General features: G+C 40.5%; 2 protein-coding genes across 3 annotated transcripts in view; one reads left to right on the forward strand and one right to left on the reverse strand.

The window, feature by feature from the left end:
- GOPC (golgi associated PDZ and coiled-coil motif containing) overlaps positions 1-1,130 on the reverse strand; it is a 28,025-nt gene extending 26,895 nt beyond the window's left edge. The window contains exon 1 of one of the 2 annotated variants that reach the window (XM_069805113.1): positions 839-1,130. In XM_069805113.1, coding sequence (XP_069661214.1) covers positions 839-1,114 — 276 coding nt within the window. In that variant the 5' untranslated portion in view covers positions 1,115-1,130. The remainder of the gene's footprint in view (positions 1-838) is intronic. The other variant, XM_069805114.1, reaches the window with a different exon arrangement.
- Positions 1,131-9,847: 8,717 nt separating this feature from the next.
- Positions 9,848-20,942, forward strand: LOC104311807 (nephrocan). The gene is made up of 4 exons (XM_009918920.2): positions 9,848-9,873; positions 10,890-11,034; positions 16,006-16,907; positions 20,156-20,942. Exons 1-4 carry the CDS (start codon positions 9,848-9,850, stop codon positions 20,601-20,603), a joined length of 1,521 nt encoding a protein of 506 aa, XP_009917222.1. The 3' UTR covers positions 20,604-20,942.
- Positions 20,943-21,577: the final 635 nt, after the last annotated feature.

Genomic DNA, 21,577 nt, shown 5'->3' on the forward strand with positions numbered 1-21,577 from the left:
GGATCTCCTTCCAGAGCGCTCCAGTTCTTGCACAAGTCACAGGACCTGCAGCCCTGCCTCTTGAGCAGCATCAGCACCAGCCAGCTTGGCTCTGACCGATGCTCCTTTCTTCCAACCCTGACTGAAATTCTGCATTAGGCATGAAGAAAACTTTCCAACAGTAAGGACAGTTATTGTTCTCCTCACAGAAGGTGCGATCTCTGTTATTAATTTTCTGACACTAAGTTTGGCAGAGCGCTACCTGGGCTGCCTCAGAGTATGAAGGGACACGAGGACCTGTCAAAGCCCATCCCCAATCCATTTTTCTGCTTCATTCACTTCTAAGCAGGAACAATGTCCTCGTTTTGACTACTGACTATAAGCTTTAAGCATCTTGACCCTATGTCTTTGTCCCATTTTTAAAAGGCTTCCCAAGTTCACGAGGGACTTAACGCAAACAGAAGACCAGTCAGCGGCATCTGTTGCTCAAGACTGCTGCTTTCAACATCAAAGACAAACTTTTTTTTTTTTTTTTTGGCACGCACCGCTTCATGCCCACGCTACAATAACCAAAACCAGAGGACCGGCACGGCCAGGCCCGAATCCCACGGGGCTGGACACAGCCTCCCAAAACGGGGGGCCAAGTTAACCCTCCCCAGCTGCTTCCAGCAAGGCGCCCGGTCAGCCGCAGGGCGCAGGAGGGGCTCTCCCCGCCACCGTGGGCAGGACACGGGCCCCCACAGCTCCCCGCGGGACGGGCCCCCACACCGGCAGGACCCCGGTGGCAGAAGCCTACCACCAGAGACAACCCCCCACCACACCGGGGGGGGGGGGGTCTCTCCTCGCCCTTTCCCCTCACCTCCAGCTTGTGGTTGATCTGGGACACGGTCTGCGCCTTGTGGCAGAGCTGGGCGAAGCAGGAGCTGAGGCTGGTCATCTTCTGCCGCCCCTCGTAAGTGATGTCGGCCTGGTCGGGGTCGATCTCGCCCAACAGCAGGTCCACGTCCACGAAGGCCTTGTCGAACTCCTTCTCCAGCACCTCCAACCACCGGAACATGGACACCCCGCCGCCCGCCGCCGCCGAGCCCGAGCCCGCCGCGCTCCCCCCGCAGGAACCGCCGCCCGCCGCCGACATGCTGCCGCCGCCGCCGCCCCCTCCCCTCACAGGACCCGGCCCCCCGGGCAGGGCTGGGCAGGGCCCGCGCCCCTCGCCTCAGCCTCCGCCGCGCCTCAGCCGCCCCCCGCGGCCCGCTCCCTGCACCCGCCCCGCAGCACAACGCGGCGGCGGCGAACGGCGGCCCCGGCCCCGGCCCGACTCCACGGCGGCAGCCACGCAGGGAACCGAGAGGAATGTTCCCGGCGCGCATGCGCGGCGCCGCTGACAGGCGGCTGCGGAGGCGGCGAGCCGGCAGCGCGCGGCTCGTGCTGCCTGCCACAACTCCAAAGTAGGCGGCAGGCAGCAACGATCGAGTTCTAAAACCACGATCGAGGCCGCCGCGCTCCTCAGCCTGAGCCGCTAGGGGGCGCTGTGGGGCGGGCCGGGCAGGTCCCTCAGGCGGGCGGGGGGGGGGGGCTCGCCCACCCCGGGGCGGGGGGGGAACCGCGGCCCCGTCACACCGGTCCCGGCCCCCCGGTCCCGGCCCCGTCTCCCCAGCCCTGTCTCCCCGTTATCCAGGGAGCGCCCTAACCGGCCCGTGAGGCCACCGTGAGGCCTCCGCAGGGCAGGCACGAGGCGTTCAACCCGCGTCTTCCCCCCCCCCCCCGCCGGCTGCGAGTAACGGCTCCTCCCGCCCTCCGCTCAAAAAACGCCCGCGGCGCCTGGCTCGGCCTAAAGAAAGATTTTTCCCTACGAGAAATGTTATTTTCACGGTGCATTTAGCGCTTCTCCACTTCAGTCGTGGCGTTGAGGCGCGTCACCTGCCCCCGGGGAAGCTGGCCGCTGGTTCCTGTGGGGTCCCCGCCTGGGAACAGGCCTGAGGCGGTGGCGGGGCGCGGGCCCGGAGGGTTCGCTTCGACCTGGCGATTTACCTTACAGCACACCCCGGTGCCGTTTGTATCTTCCAGAAAATTTCTGGATTCCAGAAAGTTTCCCCCTTTTTTTTTTTTTTCAGGTTCAAGAGACCGGAGTATCCATAGCTGGAATACCAACAGAATTACTAAAATTTATACATTTTCCCCCTCCTGTGGGAGCGGGATAGGAAAGAGGAGTCTTTGCTACTGTATTCGCAAACATGATGTGCAGGTACAAACCGCACAGCTGCATTTGCAGTTATACATTCATTGCTTACACAGCAAAGATGCAAACTTGCAAGTGGTGTATAAAAAGGACTGCCCCGGGCACCTTTGCATCTCTAGAAGCGCTGATGCGTGCAATTATACCCATATAAAAGGTATTTGCATTTTTTTTTAGCTCATCCTAGTTCTGAAAACAAAATAAATTTCAGGGAATAAGCTATCTCCACATGGGTGCTTTCTCCAAGGCACTCACCTTGGTTACAGCTCGTCTCCTTTGAAATACCGCAATTGATTCTGATGTTGATTTCAGTGGGAGCTTTATTAGCAGGTCTTGTAGAGATCTTATGCAGCTTGGCTTTATTGCATCAAAGTTGTAAATCCACCTCAAAAGAGAAAAAGGATCATTTTAACCCAGATCAGGATGCTAAACCTGCCTACCGCGTGGCCCCACAAACTACCCTGCCAGCACAACAGAGGGGAAGCATGGGGGCCCTCCAGTCAGCAGAGGAGTGGATGCCAAGAAAATGGTAACAGCACCAGGACCCCCGCACACCCTGCCCTTGGGCTGTAGGGCATCCTGGGGTGAGTTTGCTTCCTCACTCCACTTGGCATAAATAATTGATTGGGACACAGAGGAACAGAAAGATACCACTTTACAGCTCAATGGTTAAACTGCTCACCTGGAATGTGAAGAGATATGTCAAAGCAGGAAAGAACTGTACTTCCATGAATCTGTGCTTTCAGAAGAGCTGGATAAAAGCAAACTTCACCACTAACAGTAGATATCACATTTCCTCTGGGATCTGCTATTGTTGGCTTGACAAGAAGCCTACAGATTGTTATTACAAACATGCTCGTTTGCCCTTTACCGTTCAAATTGTCTGCACTGTAATTGAAGGTAGGTAGTAAAAAACTGGGCACCTAACAGGGGTTCTCTTACTGTTAAGCCCACCCATGATGGAAACAAAAGCTACAAACACCTTTATATGCACCTACAGAAAAAAATCTAGATCAGTAGATTGGTGTATTCAGAATAGTAGCTGAGGAAAGGGTTTAAGTGTCTAAAGTCACCCAAGTGCTCCTGAGCGAGCCCGGCTTAACAGAGCGTTTGCTTAACCTTCATTCTAACGTTCATTCTCCACAGCCGTATCGACTGTCTTTTTTACAGAACAGGGAGGGTCTGACAGAAAATCAAAGTATTTGCTGTATCAAAAGCTAAACTAATGTTATTGTTTAAATTAGTTCAGCCACAGAATAAAATTAATTGTTCAGGGCTATCAGTTTTTATGTTAGCTTTGGCTTTGATTCTGGTAGATATCACACTGGAGAAGTACCTATAGAATTATGTTACGTTCTTTGCCTTTTTTTTAAAATGGAACATTAGTCTATCACTTAGCGAAAGGTTAAAATTTTCTGCTAATATATCTCCATCATGCATTTGAACAGTATCTGCTTATCTTGAGAAGGAAGTTTCCCATACTTACTACATAACATATCTATAGCAACTACTGCCTTTAAAAACTTAGACTTAATGTAATTTATGTATGACTGCTTCTTTTCAAAGAATCACATATTCTCAGTTTTTTTAGTGTCCTTTTCCTTTAGCTTAGGGGTTGGTCCAGCTCTGTCTTAAATTGTCTTTATCTACAGTGGTATCAGAGTTTTGTGGTCATTAATTTTAATTCTTTCATCCCTTATCAGTGCTACCTTTGTTTTGCACGCCCTTACACTTCACAAGTCAAACAAGGTTTCCTCTCTGCTTATTCCACTCAAAAGATTAGCTTCTCAGATACAATTCTTTTAGAAGCCTATCTGCAGCGTAATATCTGTCTAATACTTGCTGGACTATGGATAAATGAGATGGAATGCTCTATATTACTAGGAAAATCTGCAGTTGTGACACTAAATCTTAGTAAATGTAGTTATCGTTAGGTACTATTTCTATTCCTCACCAGAAATACTGTGTAAAAAAGGGGTCGAAATTAAAAGCAGGTATCACTGATATAAGGGTAAACACGTGAATTATCTCAAAACTATACTTGTAGGTCGCCTAGAAAACTGATCAATTCCATTTACCCTTGAAATGCCTGCCAGAAGCCCCCAGGCAACCGTAACTCTGTTCTGTAAGCAAGCTGTGTAGTAATTACGGAATTGAACCTAAGAAAGGTTAGTAGTTTTGGCCTTCAATTAGATTAAATCAATTTAAACTAAACTGTAGTATGCTCTACCCTGATAACATCAACAAAATAATTGATGAACATTTAAAGAACAGCAGTAGTTTGAGTCAACTGGTCTAGCAGTAAGAATCCTTTCTACACCCAAGAGACATTTCTAACAATCAAGCAGTTGCAGCAAGTTATACATCAAGAAGAATTTAAATTCGCTGAACACTTTTAATGTCAAAAGGACTTAAAGTTTCCTGATCTGCTCATTTGACCTTATCTATGCTGTGGTAGAGCTGGTGAAGCTAATCACCAGCTAATTCCTTCACATATAATTTATGCACATAATTTGAGTTATTTTAGACAAGGGTTAGAGAATGTGAGGTGTCTGTGTCACACTGCTATGAAGTACATTTGAGTAAAAACAGTACTTCATAAATTTAAACATACATACTTTAACTGATTACTGGAGTATCTGATAAATTATCCGAAAACTTATGTTGTGCTTAAAGAGTAAACGATCTTAAGCATGAAGAGGTCACATTTTCATACAAACCAAAGCAAAGTAATACCCAAATCAACGGGGGGGGGGGGAACCAAAAAAACAAAAACTTTGATCAACATCTCCACTCCTGTATATTGGGTATCTAGTGTCCACGCCAAGACTGGGAAAGCGTTGTGTGAGATATCCTACAAACCTTTGGTTAGACCTAGCCTCTGCACAAAGAATTTACAATATAAACACATGTGTTTGCACATGAGGGTCAGTTCACCCGGAAACTTGTGTAATTGCAGCTGCCCAGCTGTGTGTGCCAGGCTGCAGCACGTGCACGTGTCAAGGCCATCTTCTGTGTGGTTAGCGCTGAAGCATCTTGAGTGGTTTGATTGTGTGGGTGGTTGTACAGTCACAAGTGGGGAACCCAATGGGGAAACGGAGAGAAAACAAAGAATATCTTGCAGTATCAAAGTATGGGAGAAAATTGAGATGGTAAAGAAAGATTTTCGTGTTCTAAAAAAGGAGTTAGACTAGAAGATTAGAATGTGCCTTTCTGAAGCACATTAGAGGGGAGGAAGTTATCCATCTGCACTGATACTTAAAGGAACATACTTTTCAGTTGTCATTACAGAAAATTTCTGCTAACAAAACCCAGACTTTTTACTTTTTCACATTTTAGGTTATTCCTGCCTTGCAGGCCTAGAAAGTTCATAGTTGGCTGCATTTTACAGTCCACACAGTGAGTCCATGGGTGCAACAAGTGGCTCACTACTAGTTTGAGGGAACATTCACTCCTTATTGGTCTCCTTTTACACAAGACAACTTCCACAAGTTACTTCTTCGGACCAGCTTTTCTTTTTTACAGCGCTTATTGTGGTCTTATTCCCGTGCTTATTTCTATGTATACACTTATGCTTAACTCTTTTCATTCTGATTTTTTGTTTTATTTTTTAAAATGGATAACATACATGCCAAAAACGTTCAGCTTTTCTAGCGTGGAAGAATGAAACCCTCTTTTTGTGCACACAGTGGGTATAATTCAGAAAACTCCCATTTCAGAGTCCTCATCTTGTTGAAACTGTGCCTCGCAGTTTCAACAGTAGACAACTTTTACAGTCTAAGCTCCGTTCTGGTTCCATTGGATGCACAGTCACTAGCAAGCTGCTCTTAAAGGCTAAAGACACCCACAGGAAATGGAAGGGCCAGAACTACCTTGCTTCATACAGGACTCTGAAAAGCCCTTACAGGTCACGGTTGTTAACTACTGACCTGAACCACTTTTGTGTGTGCAAAACTCTAGAAACAGAATTGTCACAGTTCCAGTATAAATTGGATGATCCATCCCTGCCACTTTACTTTTAGGTGGTACTGCATGAGGCACGGTCTCACATAGGTTAATTACAGATCTTACATGAATGTTCATATACAAAAGACCTGTGTGTTTAAATTCTAGGTTGAGAATGGATTATATCCATTCTGATATGATGGATTATAGCCATCATGTCTGCCCTCTTTATTTCCCCCTTCTTCATTCCTTTTGGGACTAACTTGGAATATCATTAGTAGAAAACTGTCATTATACTGTAGCATAATCTGTGGTTTCATGGGCACTGCTCTCTGTGGCTTGGTTATTAATGAAGAACAGTTCTCCCTCAAGTGGATGCCATTAGCAGCAATACTTTGAAGGCCAATAACAGCAGCATTAGTGGCATATGTGTATGAAATTATTTAAACTGACCCCCTCCATGTGGGTGCTGCTTATTTGTTGTTTATGGGGTGTCTGCCCCAGATGCATCTGATCTTGGCTAGCATCTCTCAGCACTATCATAAAACTCCTCGATATGTGAATTTTTGTTTAACAAAGTTTCATCCCTTTCAACAGGTTTCACTGTGCTAGTTCCTCTGGAATGCAAATGTGCCACGGATAGGTGAAATGTGAGAAATTCCTGAGGGGTTATCACTTTTATCTCCTCTGTGTAGCCAGCATGGAGGAAGAAAAGGAAACCTACCTTATTGTGTGGAGGAAAAATCTGCTTTAAGTCATCCAGCAGCTGTTTCCAGTGTATGAAGATGACCTTGCCTGGAGTTAGAAAGCGCATTCTCCACATACTGTGAAAGCAGATAAAAAATATTTCCACAAAATTCTTGGCTTATGAAGAATATTGAGACATCATTTTCAGACAGGCTTCTGATTGTTTTTATGAAACTCTACTTGCAGTTTTATTTTGTAGGAATAAAACAAAAAACCACTTTTGATAAATTTATAATCTTTATATTAATTAAGTATCATCAATTTGCCTAGAATGCATATAGGCTGACATTCATGATTCAGTGTAACCCTCTGAGGTTCTTTGTTTAAGAAACATTTCCATAAAGCAGTTCAGATTATTTCAACAGATGATTAAGGGAAACATAATGTTTTTAAATACAATGTTATGATTGTTTCCCTTAGCAGCCTGATCCACTCTGGAGAGAAGTGCTTGATTGGAGGTAACTCTTGCAGCAGACAAATGCCATTTGTTGTCCCTATGAAAAACTAGTCCAAATCCAAGTTAAAAACCTCCAGCAAAAAATAATTATAAATTCACACGTACTCAGTGGCAGGCACTTGATAGCATATGGCAGCTAAATATGCCAAGGATTCTTTAGAGCATATGCCATCACTTAGCAGCTCCTAGTTGCCAAACTGCTTGTGCTTGTGACGTCCCTCAGGGACCAAGCTCCTACCCATGCCCTCTGCAGGCCCAAAGCCGGTCTTTTCCTGCAATTTCTGCTTTCCATGGACAAGGGACACTCTGACTGTAAGAGCTGAGCTTCTCCATGTCTTTTGTGATAAGACTGCATCTTCCCTTGTACAGTCTGTGCCAACATCTGCATTATAAGGGATCCACCTTCAGAGTTTATGGGCTGTCTTAACTCAGACATTTCTAAATGCTCCATAACTAGAGTTTTGCAGATTCATTCTTCTAATTTTAATGTCATCTTACTTTTATGTGATTTTCTAAATGTAATCTTAGGTTAAAAAATTATGTCTTGACATACATATGTGTGCTTTTGTCAAACCTCTGACTTTGGTGAAGAAAGAAAAGGCCCAAACACCAGTACTGTAGACTCTGCAATCTTGTGTGAGGCAAGATTTGTACAAAAAGATAATATTTTTATTAGACTGATATATTTGGAAAAAAACCCCAAACTTTACAGTCCTTTATGAGCCCTTCTTCAGATCTGTAATAAAAGCAGCAATCCTGAAAGATCTTCTGACTTCCATCAACTCGGGCTTATGTTTTATGCAAATTTGTCCAATATATTTTACTACTTTGCCATGATACTCTATAACCAATGTCCATATTAAATGCCAACAACACAAAAGAGTCTGACACGGACTTTGGGTTTAGCAGGTTTCGATCTGAAGTGTTTACCTTTGGTTAAAGCACACACCATGTAGAATGTCCCTGGGACTTCTCGCACGGGCAGGTTATGGGTGCTATCATTCTTTCTGACAGAGAAATGGCAGAGGGGAGTATCAAGCCATTAGTCCCGCACAGGAATCCCCATTGAAAGGTGTGGAGAGTTTGCATAAAAACTGCTAGCAGGAAGTGGCCACCCATGATTGACTTTCTTAACATCCCCCTGCAAAGCTGTGCAACTCATGGCCAGCAGCGCTGCTTCCACAATGGAGATCCTGGAATGTTTATTCACTTTTTTTTTTTGCATAGCTCACATCTTCCCACTAGGCTTATGGCTTATACAGTCCTGTGACTCTTCGTCAGTTCGGTTGCCATCAGGTCTCCTAGAATCAATAAAAAACCCACAGGTCATAGTTTTGTGCAAAAGCAAAGGCATCAGCTCTGGTGGATGTGTGTCACAATTTGTACAGAACAGATTTAATAAGATCATCTTTCATAGCTATCACTTTAAAATACCTAGCTGCTGAAAGCAGACATATATCAGGAATTAATGGATACATAATATCATTCTTGATTAAATCATTGTTGTTAATATCATGTAAATGAACTATTAAACCAATAAAGTTTCTTTTCATTACTTTGAAAAGACCAAGGATATAGATACTTCTCAAAAATGCAGAGCCAAGAATATTGCACCTTACTGTGGCGTTACCTTGTAACTACAGCTGTGAATTCTAACAGCTGAGTGGCTTACAATTTACAAAATAGGGAAGGATGCAATATATGGTTCTTACTTAAAGGCATTCTCAGACTGCCTCTGCAGTACTCTGGAGCTCTAAACTGCAAACTGTAGGGTTTGTTCTGCGTTTCTTTTGACCCTCCTTGAGCAAAAAGCAGTTGCTTTGTGATGACATTTTTGAGGAACACAAATTCCTACCTAAGATCCTGAGTGTTATTGTCTTAATGACCTCTGCATTTAAACTCAAGTCAGTGGAAAGATGCAATCAAAGACTGTTTCAGGGTGTGCTGAAATGAACCACAAGTAGCTGTCTGTATGCAGAAAGGTTTTATGCTTTTCTTTGGGTACTTTGATTCTTTTAGGGGGAAAAAAAAAAGGCAGAACCACAAACCAGGTACCAAACCCTAGATCAAGATACATTAAAATACTTCTTTTAGAGCACCATTGCTAATCCTGCTCACCCACTCATTTTTGCTCAGTTGATCACTATGGCATAAGTCAGGCAGGGTTTTTTTTGCATAGCTTGTTAAACATGCTAGTTTGACAGGCTGCTTTAGGAAAAGGTTTCTGCTCTTGCTGTTCGGTTTAGCAGATGCTGGGTTGCAGTTCTGTGCTCTCAGCGTAGGGGATTAAGGAGACAGAAGGATCTCCAGGAGGGAATATGGCAATTGTCCAGCATAAACCCAGCTGCATCCAATAGGCATTCCCATCAAGGACTGTCCCCAATTCAGTTATCCATTTGTCAAATCAACTTGACATCATCTTCTGCTTGGAAAAATAACTGGCCTAGTTCTGCATTCAAGGAATAGGATTAGCTGCTACTGAAGATATGACGGAGAGGATGGAAGGAAGCAGGTAACAGTGCAAAGCAGATCATTATGATAAGATACAAAGGTTTCTGAAGTACACTGCTTTGTACTTTGTAAATTGCTGAGTACAAAGGAAAAAACAATGCAAAGAAAGTTCTTAAAATAATCACAAGCCAAACTGTAAGCTTTTTAAAACTTTACACGTCTAGCTGGCACTGCTAGTAGATATGAGAGAAGCACTAATAAGTAGAGAGAAAACTCTGAAAGGAACTTTAGTGTTCTCCAGCTGTCATGGGGTAAATAGGCCCTATTGATCATCCACCACTTGATTTATACTAAATGCTTTCAAGCATTTCACATTTGTAATTTTCAAATATAAGAACAATTAAACTTTGATTTATGGGAATTACACAAACACAAGTAACTTAGATTTTTGTCCAGTCTTTAAAAAAGGTGTACCAACCAGCTGCACTCAGCTGTACTACAGATATTCAGAAAGTGAATAGAATGTTTTAGCTTTAAAATAATAGCTGCCTGAGTTTTGAGGTTTTTGGGGGGTCTGAATAATGCAAGAGGAGGAGTGAAAAAGCTTCGGTGTTGGCTGTAGTTGTGTTTTTACTGTTTCTAATACTCGGTCACAGAAGATACAAAGGTTTTACAGCCCCACTATAAAACAGCTCTTTATCTTTTCTCCACTAATTCTGTGGTGTCACATTTAACAAAACTAGGAAACTGGAGATAATATGGATGTTTGCAGATTAGATGTCAGGTAATAAATAACACTAATTTCACATACCTACAAATGTAAAGGCACCTTATCACTGTTTAAGTTTCTCACTCTTTGTAATGCCTGCCAACATTTTAACCCAAGCAAATTACGGTATTGTTTTTGCTGTTTTTTCACTGGGATAAAATACACAGTCATAATATCCTTTTATCAGATTTCATGGTATAAAAGGACTTTGGTGCTTAATTCAAGCTCTATGTTGCTGAGACAATTTCAGAGCTCCTGTTCTGGAAGATGTATTTATCTTACCTTTTAGTCTTCTTTTCTTTTCACAGTGGTCTAAGTACCACTTGCCCAAGAAGATGCAGCTGTGACCCTGCCCAATCAGTGCAATGCTACAGAGCTACGGAGATCCCCAGAGAGATTCCTTTCACCACCAGGAGACTCTACATCAGTCACAGCAAAATTAAACAACTCCAGGTAGGAAAAAATCCAGTAAAAATATTTTCTGCAGTGCGCTGTAACCAAAAGCTGGGCTTAGCAGATGGTGGTGGCTTTCAAGGGAAGAGAGAATCTTATTCCACCTTCTAAAAACTGATGAAATGCTGCCAGATCTGGTTTTATTTTTACTTACTTTTTAAGGATATGTAAATATATTCTTACAGTGTTTTCATTATCCTGCAGTCTCCGAGCACTGGCTCACGCTGCCACGATGATATTTTGTATGCAACTCAAAAAATAGTAATTTACAACTAGGAGCCAAATGTTGACTTGGTTTTTATATCGTCAAATAACCATTGACTTCCAGAGTAATATTTTAACTTGTTAAAAGCTTTTGCTACTTTTGATACAATATAACACTTTTTTCACAGTAAATGGACAGGTTTTATGTAGCTGGAATCATTTCCCTAATGAATGAAATTGAAGTTCTTTTCCCCCTCTGGAGTTGCAAGTGTCAGGTACAACTGCTGTTAGAAATGGCAGAGGGAATAAGTAAGTTAGAGTCTAAGGCAGAGTGTGAGATGTTTCTAAAAGCAATGCTGGGCCTACCTAATAACCCATATAAACAATAGCAGCTTCTAACTGAAGCTGCCAGCTATTTGTGTTATTAAAAAAGTTTATTCTGCATTTCTTCAGGTATTACTGGATCATGTTATTAAAGGTATGATCAGTTTATGCTCATTTTGCATTGCACTCTGGAACTGTGCTTCTCTGTTTCCTACCCTGAAATATATTTATTTAATAAATTCAACTTCTGTAGATAGACAACAAGGGAAATACAACCACCTGTATTATACATGCTTGCTGTGTATCAGTTTACTACAAATAATAAGAAATGTTCTATTCAAAAGAGATACATTTTCTCTTAAGTATGCTTGTCCTCTTACAAAGAATATAACTTTAACTGCTATGAAAAGCATCTTTGATTTTGCCCTCAGGATTGAATGAAATAGTCTAGAAGGCATCTTAGAGCAGCACCTGGGATACCTGTTGCCCACTGCGAAACAGTTAGTAATTTTACAATTTAACTCTGAGAAACAGTTTACTTCTCTTTTAGCCGCTACTAATATCTCTGGTTTTCTTGTGTTAGCTCCCACACCTACAAGAGTCAAAGTTCATTGGTGCGATTTAGTTATATTGATGTGCTCTACCTAAACAAAATATCTGTCAAATGAATTCTTTATTAGAAATACTTTTTCTGTGAAAAAAACCAACCAATTATTTTCTTTCCAAGATAAGGAAGGTGAGCCATTTTTCCTTTCTTAGGCTAGTTGCCCATACCTGTCAGCTACTTCTCAGTTACTAGTAAAGTGGCCTTAGGTTCTGACTAGAGCAACAGGCAGGTGTTATAAAGCATTTAAATGTTGGACATAAGTCAATAGAGTAGTGGAATAAATGTTTTATGACTGTTCAGAAGAAATGGTGCATGAAACCATCTAAGGAGAGAGGTTTTAACTTTATACATTAATTCAACTGAGCAATCAGTATGCCTTACTTCTACTACTGACTTTGCACTGAAAGGAAATAAGTCCTTTCATGTTATCTGCCTGTAGTTATGTAGATTCTTTCCTTAAGATTAGACCGGGTTTGTGAAGCTATTTTTCACTTTTCTTTCCATGCAACAAATTATGCTTCTGAGGTCTTGACATCATAAATACTTATGCTTAATTTTACACAGCCGAGCAATTCCACTGGCACATATCATAGTGCTCGTAAAAACAGGTTTTGATTTCTGCTTGTAAACTACATATCTGGAAGCGCTAGAAGAACTCTATAGGGTTTTTTTTGGGTTTGGGTTTTTTTGCTTTTTAAATTCCTTCATTTACCTAATCTTAGAGAAAATAATGTATTTTCAAAAAGAAGTTGAATGGAAGCCTAGACTTCCCACAGCTGACCTCCAAGAGACTTGTATATGTAAGCATTCACATATACTATGGTTTGACAATTAGCCTTCTCAGAAGAATAAACAAATATTGTTTCAAACTGAGTACCAATTACTTTTGGACATTATTTTACATTGGATTATTATTAAAATTGCAAATAAAGGAAAAAGAAAAGAAGATACGTTTGCATGCTAAATACAGTATGTTTTGAAGAAAAAAACAAGAAAAAAAAATAGATCTTTTCTACCCAGATCAACTTTGTATTTGTTCTGACAGGGTTGATTGTCATTGAAAACACTGGCTGGGATTTTTGCTTTTGGTATTTTTACAAACTAGGGTTTGTTATAAACAGACTTCATAATAACAAAACTAGTAATTTTAGCATTTTTTTCAATAATTTCTGCCTCTTCCTTGATTTGAAGACCAACTATAACCTGTTTACTCTCCCTTTAAGATTTAGTTTATTTCTAACAGTATTAATATATCGGGGTTTATCTGCTAAAATAAAATTGCTTATCTGGCCACCACAATAGGGGACTGGTTTAAGAAACTGCTTATAACAAAGCCCAGTTCACAAAAATTCTAAAAGAAAAAAAAAAGTCATTACAAATGACACAATTATTAAAATGTTTCTATTAAAATAACAGTATCTTAGATCCCTTTTCAGGAGATCTACTTTTTAAAATGTAAAATTATATTAGTATCACTTTCCAGACAGTCCAGTTAGAGAATAAAACATCACTTCATAGCAAAAAGAGAGCTGATGATAGGCTTTCAAATATGTCTTGATTCATATTAGAAAGACTGGGTTGTTTGTAACAGCATGGATAAATGTTTAAGTCTCAAAACAGCATGGTCACAAAGCCTAGCAAAGCATACCAAATGGGTGGAAAATAGAAATTATAATAATCCACATCAAGAAGCCTAACATGATTACAGAATGAATGTCTCTACGTTGACCTTCATGTAGCTCTCTGTCACTTAATAAGATGAAAATTAAGCCTCTTAGAGACATACAGCAATCAACTGAGGAAAAGCAGGAAATACTGCTTTTGAACTTACAGGAGAAAATGTGTTGAACTTATGAACTTATTTGTTTCAATTTCCTTAAGACTGTTTTATCACTTACATATGACTATGCATTTCTGCTCTTGAGCAATGCAGTTCATTCCTATGGGATTTCTCATTATAAAGCTTTGCAAGATTAGCCTCCTAATCATGACCAAAACTGGACATGCAATTCTGTAATTGCTATATAGCAATATATATTTATTACAAAACTGCATTTATAGAAATAATAGAAATTGGACAACTTTGTTATTTACTGTTGAGAATATAAGGGTTTTTTATGGATGTACCTTCCCTCATTTGAGCTTAAATGTGATTGATGAAGAAACCTGCATCAATAGAGGTTCCACACTTATACTTTCTAACTAACTGCATCAAATCTTGCAATGCTCAGAAATTACTTTACAAGAGAGAATAAATGTAATCAGAAGGTAGTGACAACTAAGGATACCAGAGCAAAATGAAATCTGACTCGTCTTTCACAGATGTGCGTGCTCTAATTTTAACAGAAGTTAAAATGTCAAGTTTGTAGCTAAGGTAAAGAGATACAACCCAAAAACATGCAAGAGTTGGATAAATGAAGCTGGAAGGAATCTTTTAACAATCACCTTTACAAGCTGATTTCACATACAAAAGTATGATAGCCAACTGTATTCAGTCAGGATCACAGAACAAAATTACTACCCAGTACCTGTGCTGCAAAAGGACTTGTACTGCCTTCCATGTAGATTCCTGACTGGGATGAGGGATTATGCTGTAGAACATGCTTTATAGCTTCTCTCAATGAGAGTAAAATATGCTGGTAGCTACTAAGCCCTGGGGGAAATAGAATGAAGACTATAGTGTTAGTTTAACATCTCTTACTGATGTGATACTCCTGAGACCTGTAGTGAGATATATTGAACATGGGAAGGGAAAATGGATGAGGACACTCCTTCCCACCTCTCCCATGCAGAATACCTGCTCATCTTGCTCTGAGCTTTCTGTGATTCCCATATAAATGAATGTTTAAAAATCAAGCATCTAGGTCAATGGGCAGCATCTCTGATAATTTCAGAAAACTACTGTTTAAGCAACTGGTGTGCTCGTAGAACTCCTGAGTTCACCCTCATTGCCTGCTTCCTCGTATCTTGGCTTGGAGGAAACTGCCAGATTCACTTAAGTTTCCTTCTTAACTTGAGACACAAGATGGCAAGCTTTGTAAACAGGCAGGTTCCAACAGAGCAGAAAAATAATGAAACACTTAGAATGCCTCTGTATATTATAGTCACAGTCAATATCTAAGTTCCGTTTACCACTGCAAAGCATCCGTTTATTACCAACTAACAAAAACTAAGTTCCTGTAAAATCAATCTGTTCCACAGAGGTGACTTTCAGACCAAGCTGATATGACACCTTTGGTTTGCTCATCTTAGTATGTGAGGTTTTTACTTTAAAGAAAAGGAGAGAGAGCAGGGGGAGAGAAGAAATACAAGCATTGGATTTCAGTTTCCTGCCAAAACTTTATAGTAGGGAGAGGTGATGATATCCATGTGTACTTCCTCTGGGGGAATACAGGCTGCAGTGACAATACTGCTGATACATGGAAATGGCAGCGCAATGAACTCGAAACTGCTCCAGCGAGCTGTGTTGAGCGCAGTAACAACCATCTACTCTCTGCAAAGATTTCTGCTACTGGTGATATTAGCTCTCTGTTTTATATAGGCTATCCACCAGGCAGAAATAAAAGGAATATTCCTTCTTCAAACGTATGTTTGCTCAAAACCAGACACAATATGGACCTAAACAACAAAATTCTAGAAATGGAAGTAAATACTGGCAAACTGCAGGTATCTATAGTTAACATCTGTATTGTTACCTTTTCTCTTAGTTTCTCATTCTAAATACATAGTTTCTTAATATATACTAGCAATTGTCAGAGCATCCAGAAGAAGTAGCCAGTGAGAATATCTATAAATAGACGGTGTACTATCACATGAGTTATTTTTTTCTCTTTAAGATTACGGACTTCAGGAGAATGTCAGCCCTTGAAGAGCTGGTCCTGTCATGCAGTGGCACAGAATCAATAGAAAACAACACTTTCAAAGCTCTGAGTGCCTTGAAGTCCCTGGAACTCTACAAAAATCAGCTCAAGCAAATACCTACCTTCCTCCCATCTGGCCTTGAAATTTTAAAACTCGCTGATAACTCCATCAACACTCTGCATGCATCTGATTTTGAAGGTTTGATGAAACTAAGGATGCTCGATATTCGGAACAACCTGATTGCGACTCTGCCTCTGAGTGCGTTTTCTTCCCTTTGCAATTTACAAAGTTTGATTCTGGATGGCAACAACATGGAATCTGTGTCTGCGCCACTTAAGCTTCCTAGGCTGAAGTATCTGAGCATGGCTGATAATAAACTGAACTCATTCCCAACCAACTTCTTTGAATCTTTCCAAAATCTACAGTTTCTCAGTTTAAGTGGCAACTTTCTGACAAAAGTGCCTCTTGACCTACCTAAATCCCTGCTGTCACTAAAATTAGAGAAAAACCAACTTAAAACAATAAGACTTCGAGACATGAAACACCTAGAAAACCTGTCTGAGTTCTTTCTGTCAGAAAATCAGCTAACGTCAATAGATGGTGCACAGCTTCTTCCTAACTTAACAACACTGGAGCTGTCTAAGAACCAGCTCCACACTATGCCACTCAGGTTGCCCGGCAGACTGCAGAAACTCGACTGCAGCAATAACCTGATTCAAAGGGTGACAGCGCAGGACTTCCAAGGACTACAAGACCTCAAGCATTTGTTTCTTGACAACAATGCTGTTAGTGTGTTTGAGGCAGGAGCTCTTCAGCAGTGTGCGCAGCTTTCAAATCTGGCACTGGAACAGAATCTCCTCATTTCTATTCCGCTGAGGCAAGTGAATCTGAGGACAGCTGGTTCCCAGGTGTCATCTCTCCTTCCTTACATTATAAGAATGAGGGCCAAACTGGAGAAAAATTTGTATTCAGACCCAATCATGGTAGAAGTCTATCCATACCATAAACCCATTGCCATAACTGGCACTAATTAGCACTCTTGTTAGCAGTCTCAGCATAGAAGTAGAGCTGTTTTCATTACATCTGTGGCCCCCAGTGAATCTACTCATTTCACATCTCTCCCTGCCAGTGAGACTACTTTGTTTAATTAGCACACGAATAAGAGGAACCTGCTAGGAGAATATAACAGAATGATTACGGAGAAGTTATACTTCTGCTTAGATTTATCTTCCCCCATTACACAAAATTAATAGAGCATTCAATAAAAAGGAAAGACAGCAATTTTAAAGCTCATGTTTCTACCAACCCACACTGAGTTTATTATTGTTAAAATATTAAGATTTCAGGAGCTGAGTGTGGTCAAAAAGAATGTGCTTTTCCAATGGATATTAGCATTCCCAGCTTCATTAAATTCACACATTACAAAGTATTTGGAATGCATATAAGCTCTCCGGCTTCAGGCTATAAGCAAAATTCCAGTCAAAGGAGCTCAGAAGAAACATCCCTTGGGCACACTGTGTTCATTAATGCCCTGCTTACAGGTTCTCTCGCATTCATCTGAGTGTTGGTCCTGGCCATTATCAGAGATGGCATATTAAGCCAAATGGAGGCTGGTCTGATATAAAGTGGCAATTTTATTATTTCAAAAAGCTGTGCAATAAGATGGCATAAAAATAGTGAAGTAATTCCATTAACATCAACTTCTTTAACACAACTGCACTATTAAATTTTATTTTTATGGCTTGTGGACAGGTTTAACTAGCCCAAATAAATAATGCAGTAAAATTTCAATTCGTTTAGCATCAGGTCCTTTAGCATTTGAATCTATTTGGCAGCAGCTTTCTAATCAGAAAGTGATTTAGTGCTGTATAAATATTTGATTTCAGTCTAGCTTGACAGGAATATTTAATGCTTTCTAGTTACTTTAGTATTGTCTAATCCATCTTATTTTACAACCTTCGTAGTCAAGAGAATTAATAGGAAGGAGTTCTCTATTAGCCCTTAAACAGTATGGCTTTTAAGGAGATATTGGGGACTTGTATTTTCAGCTCAACAATGAATACAGATTTCAAGGGGAGGTTGTAAACATAAAAGAGGGAAAAAAAATGACAAGAAGTAAAATTTATGTACTTGATTTAATTGTCTGATGATCACCAGGTATGCATGGATATACAGAAATAAAAGTATTACTTCTGACAGTTATCTGACAACTCAGTCACCAGTGTCCAAGTTTAAAAAATATAATGATGTGCCCCAGTTAATGGGTCTTAGCAGTTATTCATCAGGAATGAAGAGAAAGAAAGCTTCTTTTGTTTATTTTCTGAGAAGAAAATAATCCACAGGTCCAAGTATTTTCAGGACTTGTAGAGAAGAGCCTATATTCCATAAAGTATTGCAGGGAGTGGTAAGGATGCCGAGAAGAGTCTGATAATACTCCCTGGAGTGGCAGCAGCAGCATAGTACAGCTGCCATGGTGAGCTCCCGAGTGAGCACAGCTTCTCTGCCAGCAGCAGGATCACTCATCATGTACTCCAGAGCCATCACTTTCTCAAGATCAACACAGCCTGAAATCAAAAAATACAGCCATAAAGCCTAAGTCTAACGTTAGTACAGTAAGAGTCTTCACAGGTTTCAGGACTTGCTGGTCAGGCTTTAGACTGTAATCAGTCTGGATAAACATCTTGGGTGATATCCTACTGCCTTTGACATCAGTGGCACTGGGGTTTTACCCCAGAGTACCCTTCTGGAATTACAGTGTCATATTGGGCAACTATAATCATCGCCGGTGGTTAGGTTTCAAAACCCACTTATTGCAGTCACAAGCATTTGGTAAGATCAAATTTTGTGGAGTGACTCACCATATCAATGTGTGAAATTCTCATCTCCCCCAGGAAATACAGCACAATACAGAACTGCTCTACTCTTGAAATAGTCCCACTGAGATTTACACAAATATGGCAACCACCTTTCAGCCTAAGAGGTCAAACTCAGCTTCACAAAAAACAGTGAGGGTCACAGTGTACCCTCTTAGAAATTTTCAAAGGTATCTCATATCATTACATTGAGATAAACTATCACATCAACCTTTACCAGTTGTGGTAACTGCTGTTCTATTCTAAATAGCTCTTGGTAGTATTATTTGTAATTTCCCTCAGAGTTTCAGTGAATAAGTTTCCTTAAAATCTCTAACCATGACTCTTAAATTCATCACCTTGCATACTACTATAGTAAAATTATTTTTAAGGTACTTTCAAATTCATTTTATTAAAAATATTCCATGCCAACTAACTGGCTTTTCTGTTAAGCACTTCTCACTAACTACAGCAGGAGGAAATTAGAAGATCATAAATGAGCAAGACTTGTGAAATAAAACAGTCTTATCATACAAATTTGTAAATGTATGAAAATAAGAATGATACTGACCAGCATAGTATCATATCCAGAGATTATCAACTGCTTTTTTTCTTTTAAATGTAACCAGTTCTAATTCTCTAAAGTAGTCTTTTAAAAGACCATCAAAAAGCACTTCTATTTTCCCTGTTGCTGATTTCCTAAACAGGATATCATCAGATGGACTACTTCTGTGATGATTAATGTTTGAATCTGATGGGAGCAGGAGAACAAAATGGAAGAAAAATTCTAGTTCTTTATGAACTAAAAAACCTTTTTATACAAATTTTATATAGAAGTATTTGAAGGAGCAGTGTTGCCATGCTTCTCTAAACTTTTGATCTTTCATGGTGCTATAATTTGGTTGTTGGCATACTTATGTCATTGAAGAGTACCAAATGCATTTTTAAGCTTGACACTCAATTGAACATGAAACTTTCTTCACAGTACACTACAGTAGGACTGCTGTTTAGTTCAGTTGCACAAACAGAGTCAATACTGGGAAAACAGTTCAAGTGTGCATAGACAGTATTCCTATAACTTGAAAAAAAAAAAAAAGACATGAACACTTCATGACCACATCTTTTTTGCAGAAGTTTGCATTTTTTTGTTAGTGATAGTTTTATTTTAATACGTCAGGTGTGCCTGGGCAAATACCCACCACCAAATACCACTTACACAAACAGAATCAATATGATGAACATAACACCTTTGTGCTGTTCTATTTTTATTCAGACTTCCAGACACCCTTGCTAGATTGGATCTAAAGGGAAATGACATAGAGGATGTTGGAGAACAAGAGCTGAAGGACTTGAAACAGCTTCAGGTTTTAAATTTACGGAATAACAAGATATCTGCCTTGGATCGCAAAGTCTTAGAGTATTTACCTCGTCTTCGTCACCTGTATTTAGATGGAAACCCTTGGAACTGCACCTGTGACCTTCTCAGAACCAGAAGAGCGCTGGTGGCCAAAGGAACGGATGTCAGGGGAGGGCAGTGCGCGGCGCCAGCAGAAAGCCGAGGAGAAAGTTGGATGTCTTCCAAAAAGATTCTGCAGCAGTGTGAAGATAATCTGTCTTCTATAGAAAAAGGCAAAGAGGACAGAAAGAAAATGAAACCCAATGAGGCCTCCAGCGTTGGAGTAAACACAGATGATGACTACTATGATTATGAACTAGATTAACCCCATGGTTAATCTATGGTGAACATTAAAGTTGCCTAGAGCTGCCCTCTACCATCAGCGTCTCTACAGACAACCAGCCTGCTGGTCTGCCATTAACTTTTCCTCTTTAATTTGTACTATAAGAGGTAATAGCTGGTGACAGAAGGGCTATAGTAAGGATGTAAACTGAAAATCATAAAAAAAAGAATTTTTTTTTATGTCATTAGTACTATGTAGTTTGAGGGAAGTAAGAATACAATTACTATCTCTTAGAAAAGCAGTCTGTAACTCTGTATGGACCTTTTTATAGTAGAACATTCTTATAGTTGTATAAAAACCCCATAAATAAAATCCTGCAATACCGCAAGATACTATTACTAGGAGTCTGGCATTCAACACATTTAAACTCACAGGTTTGCAGTTCGAGATGGAGAGTTACACTGATGTGGGCAATTTATCAGGATTGTTCAGAGATTCTTGCTTTTGAGAAATGAATTTCAGTTTTCCTGAAATACTTGCCTCTTTCACTTATTTTAGACTATTTTAAATGGCACTAGACTAAATTAGCTGAGCTCCATGCAAAACACAGAAGGCTCATCTTCATCACAGCAAATGCAAAAAAAGAGAAGAATCAGTGTCCTGGTTGATGAGATTTAATACTAGTTCCAAAGTTAATTAATAGTGAGGAATGAAAATACCGGGGTCAACTTGACCTGATTCTATTGTAAACAGAAGAAGAGAGATTCTCAGGAAATAGATCTCTACCTCTGGCAAATATTAGGGTAAGATGAAGTGAGATGAAGTTTTTGGAAGAGTTTATTTTGGTAGCTGAATAGCTAGTTGACTGCGATGTAGCTCAGGGGGCTGTGAGTGTACTTTTGGGTTAGGTGTACTTCACGTGGGAGTACACACTGCCAAGTGCCCCCCTTGACTGGCAGGAACCTCCCAGACGTTTGCATGCAAAAAAAAGGACTTAATGGTATATGCATCAACTC

This window comes from Haliaeetus albicilla, chromosome 17 (genome assembly GCF_947461875.1).
Source record: "Haliaeetus albicilla chromosome 17, bHalAlb1.1, whole genome shotgun sequence".
Lineage (NCBI taxonomy): Eukaryota > Metazoa > Chordata > Aves > Accipitriformes > Accipitridae > Haliaeetus > Haliaeetus albicilla.